At 65.3% G+C, this 4,454-nt stretch overlaps 1 gene segment (V, D, J or C); it reads left to right on the forward strand.

Annotated features, from left to right (window-relative positions):
* LOC103072012 (Ig gamma-1 chain C region-like) overlaps window positions 1-3,321 on the forward strand; it is a gene marked incomplete at its 5' end in the record, with an annotated part of 5,712 nt that extends 2,391 nt beyond the window's left edge. The window contains 1 exon segment of the C gene segment in view: window positions 3,238-3,321. Within this exon segment, the coding sequence occupies window positions 3,238-3,321 (84 nt within the window).
* Window positions 3,322-4,454: the final 1,133 nt, after the last annotated feature.

Below are 4,454 nucleotides of genomic sequence, written 5' to 3' on the forward strand. Positions count from 1 at the left end.
CGCTCTTCAAGGTGGGCGGGCCGGCCCCGCGGCGCCCTCGCTGTCCCCTCACAGACCCTGCACTGTCCCTCAGGGTCCCTCACGGTCCCTCACGGTCCCTCACGGTCACTCACGGACTCTCACTGTCCCTCACTGTCCCTCCCTGTCCCCTCACTGTCCCTCACTGTCCCTCAGGGCCCCTCACTGTCCCTCACTGTCCCTCAGGGCCCCTCACTGTCCCTCACTGTCCCTCAGGGCCCCTCACTGTCCCTCACTGTCCCTCAGGGCCCCTCACTGTCCCTCACTGTCCCTCAGGGCCCCTCACTGTCCCTCACTGTCCCTCAGGGCCCCTCACTGTCCCTCACTGTCCCTCAGGGCCCCTCACTGTCCCTCACTGTCCCTCAGGGCCCCTCACTGTCCCTCACTGTCCCTCAGGGCCCCTCACTGTCCCTCACTGTCCCTCAGGGCCCCTCACTGTCCCTCACTGTCCCTCAGGGCCCCTCACTGTCCCTCACTGTCCCTCAGGGCCCCTCACTGTCCCTCACTGTCCCTCAGGGCCCCTCACTGTCCCTCACTGTCCCTCAGGGCCCCTCACTGTCCCTCACTGTCCCTCAGGGCCCCTCACTGTCCCTCACTGTCCCTCAGGGCCCCTCACTGTCCCTCACTGTCCCTCAGGGCCCCTCACTGTCCCTCACTGTCCCTCAGGGCCCCTCACTGTCCCTCACTGTCCCTCAGGGCCCCTCACTGTCCCTCACTGTCCCTCAGGGCCCCTCACTGTCCCTCACTGTCCCTCAGGGCCCCTCACTGTCCCTCACTGTCCCTCAGGGCCCCTCACTGTCCCTCACTGTCCCTCAGGGCCCCTCACTGTCCCTCACTGTCCCTCAGGGCCCCTCACTGTCCCTCACTGTCCCTCAGGGCCCCTCACTGTCCCTCACTGTCCCTCAGGGCCCCTCACTGTCCCTCACTGTCCCTCAGGGCCCCTCACTGTCCCTCACTGTCCCTCAGGGCCCCTCACTGTCCCTCACTGTCCCTCAGGGCCCCTCACTGTCCCTCACTGTCCCTCAGGGCCCCTCACTGTCCCTCACTGTCCCTCAGGGCCCCTCACTGTCCCTCACTGTCCCTCAGGGCCCCTCACTGTCCCTCACTGTCCCTCAGGGCCCCTCACTGTCCCTCACTGTCCCTCAGGGCCCCTCACTGTCCCTCACTGTCCCTCAGGGCCCCTCACTGTCCCTCACTGTCCCTCAGGGCCCCTCACTGTCCCTCACTGTCCCTCACCGTCCCTCACTGTCCCTCACTATCCCCTCACTATCCCCCACGGCCCCTCACTGTCCCCTCACCTTCCCTCACTGTCACTCACTGTCCCTCACAGTCCCTCACTGTCCCTCACAGTCCCTCACTGTCTCTCACAGTCCTTCACTGTCCCTCAGGGCCCCTCACTATCCCCTCACTGTCCCTCACTATCCCCTCACTATCCCCCACGGCCCCTCACTGTCCCCTCACCTTCCCTCACGGTCACTCACTGTCCCTCACAGTCCCTCACTGTCCCTCACAGTCCCTCACTGTCCCTCACAGTCCTTCACTGTCCCTCAGGGCCCCTCACTATCCCCTCACTGTCCCTCACGGTCCCTCACGGACTCTCACTGTCCCGCACTGTCCCCTCACTGTCCCTCACGGTCCCTCACTGTCGCTCACTGTCCCCTCACTGTCCCTCACTGTCCCTCACTGTCCCCTCACTGTCCCTCACGGTCCCTCACTGTCGCTCACTGTCCCCTCACTGTCCCTCACTGTCGCTCACTGTCCCCTCACTGTCCCTCACGGTCCCTCACGGTCCCTCACTGTCCCCTCACTGTCCCTCACAGTCCCTCACTGTCCCTCAGGGTCCCTCACTATACCCTCACTGTCCCTCACGGTCCCTCATGGACTCTCACTGTCCCGCACTGTCCCCTCACTGTCCCTCACTGTCCCTCACGGTCCCTCACGGTCCCTCACTGTCCCTCACGGGCCCTCACGGGCCCTCACTGTCGCTCACTGTCCCCTCACTGTCCCTCACGGTCCCTCACGGTCCCTCACCGTCCCCTCACTGTCCCTCACTGTCCCCTCACTGTCCCTCACTGTCCCCTCACTGTCCCTCACAGTCCCTCACTGTCCCTCACTGTCCCTCACTGTCCCTCACGGTCCCTCACGGTCACTCACGGACTCTCACTGTTCCCTCACTTTCCCCTCACTGTCCCTCATGGTCTCTACTGTCCCTCGCTGTCCCCTCAATATCCTTCACTGTCCCTCACTGTCCTCACTGTCCCCTCACTGTCCCTCACAGTCCCTCACTGTCCCTCACGGTCCCTCACGGTCCCTCACTGTCCCTCACTTTCCCCTCACGGTCCCTCACTGTCCCTCACTTTCCCCTCACTGTCCCTCATGGTCTCTACTGTCCCTCGCTGTCCCCTCAATATCCTTCACTGTCCCTCACTGTCCCTCACTGTCCTTCACTGTCCCTCACAGTCCCTCACTGTCCCTCATGGTCTCTCACTGTCCCTCACTGTCCCCTCACTGTCCCTCACTGTCCCTCACGGTCCCTCACTGTCCCTCACTGTCCCTCACGGTCCCTCACGGTCCCTCACCGTCCCCTCACTGTCCCTCACAGTCCCTCACTGTCCCTCATGGTCCCTCACTGTGCCTCACTGCCACTCACGGTCCCTCCCTGTCCCTCACTGCCACTCATGGTCCCTCACAGTCCCTCACAGTCCCTCACTGTCCCTCACTGTCCCCTCAGTGTCCCTCACTGTCCCTCACTGTCCCTCACTGTCCCTCACGGTCCCTCACAGTCCCTCACTGTTCCTCACAGTCCCTCACTGTCCCTCACTGTCCCTCACTGTTCCTCACAGTCCCTCACTGTCCCTCATTGTCCCTCACTGTCCCTCACTGTCCCTCGCGGGCCCTCACTGTTCCTCACTGTTCCCTCACTGTCCCTCACTGTCCCTAATGGGCCCTCACTGTCCCTCACTGTCCCCTCACTGTTCCTCACGGTTCCTCACTGTCCCTCACTGTCCCTCACGGGCCCTCACTGTCCCTCACTGTCCCCTCACTGTCCCTCACTGTCCCTCCCAGTCCCCCACTGTCCCTCATTCTCCCACACTGTCCCTATCATGGCCTCCTGTCCCCCCGGAACCCCTCGCTGGCCGTCGGCCCGGGGAATGGTGACAGGCCCTGGGGGGCGCCCCGGGTGGTTTCCCGCCAGCGCTCACCCCCGCTGCCCCTCAGGTGAAGTGGATCTTCTCGTCGGTGGTGGAGCTGAAGCGGACGATTGTCCCTGACTACAGGAACATGATCGGGCAGGGTGCCTAGCGCTCGCTACGGGCTGCGTCCTGGGCCGCCCCTGACCTGTAGGACCACGTCCATCCCCTTGTGCCGCTCAGCCTGCGCCAGGCCTCTCCGCCGCCCGCTGACCTCGCCAGCCTCTGAGCTCACGAGCACCCTCGCCTGCATCCCCGGCCTCTGGCCTCGTGGCCACCACAACCTGCCCCCCAACCCACTCACAGACCCGAGTGGACCGCAGGTGATGCCCAACCTGAGCTGATGTCCCCGCAGGACACCTCCGGGGCCCCAGGGACCACCAGGAACGCTCGGGTCAGCGTGGGGTTTTCTCACACTGTCCCCATTATGGCATCCTGTGCCCCTGGAACCCCCGCTGTCCATCGGCCCGGGGAATGGGTGACAGGCCCTGGGGGGCGGCCCGAGTGGTTTCCCGCCAGCGCTCACCCCCGCTGCCCCTCAGGTGAAGTGGATCTTCTCGTCGGTGGTGGAGCTGAAGCGGACGATTGTCCCTGACTACAGGAACATGATCGGGCAGGGTGCCTAGCGCTCGCTACGGGCTGCGTCCTGGGCCGCCCCTGACCTGTAGGACCACGTCCATCCCCTTGTGCCGCTCAGCCTGCGCCAGGCCTCTCCGCCGCCCGCTGACCTCGCCAGCCTCTGAGCTCACGAGCACCCTCGCCTGCATCCCCGGCCTCTGGCCTCGTGGCCACCACAACCTGCCCCCCAACCCACTCACAGACCCGAGTGGACCGCAGGTGATGCCCAACCTGAGCTGATGTCCCCGCAGGACACCTCCGGGGCCCCAGGGACCACCAGGAACGCTCGGGTCAGCGTGGGGTTCCCCCTCGAACAGGAGGAGGAGGCCGGCGTCCGGGCCTCTGCACAGGGCCTGCCCCCTGCATCTTGTCCCGGCCGGGCTCCAGACCCAGGGTCCCCGGGAGGAGGGCCTGTGCCAGATGCTGGAGGGGAACCGCCCGCCTCTCCCAGCAGGAGAGCTCTTGCAGGTGCCACTAATGGTCCCTCTGGTCACCTCCACCAAAGGTGCTGCTCAGAGCAGGGTCTGGGCCCGAGGCTGCTGCAGGAGCCCCAGCACGGGAGGCGGTGAGGTCCAGCCAGACCGGCCTCCCGGAGAGCACGCTGTTGACCTGGTGCCCCGCGGGCTG

The sequence above is a fragment of the Lipotes vexillifer genome, unplaced genomic scaffold (assembly GCF_000442215.2).
Source record: "Lipotes vexillifer unplaced genomic scaffold, Lipotes_vexillifer_v1.1 scaffold3102, whole genome shotgun sequence".
Lineage (NCBI taxonomy): Eukaryota > Metazoa > Chordata > Mammalia > Artiodactyla > Lipotidae > Lipotes > Lipotes vexillifer.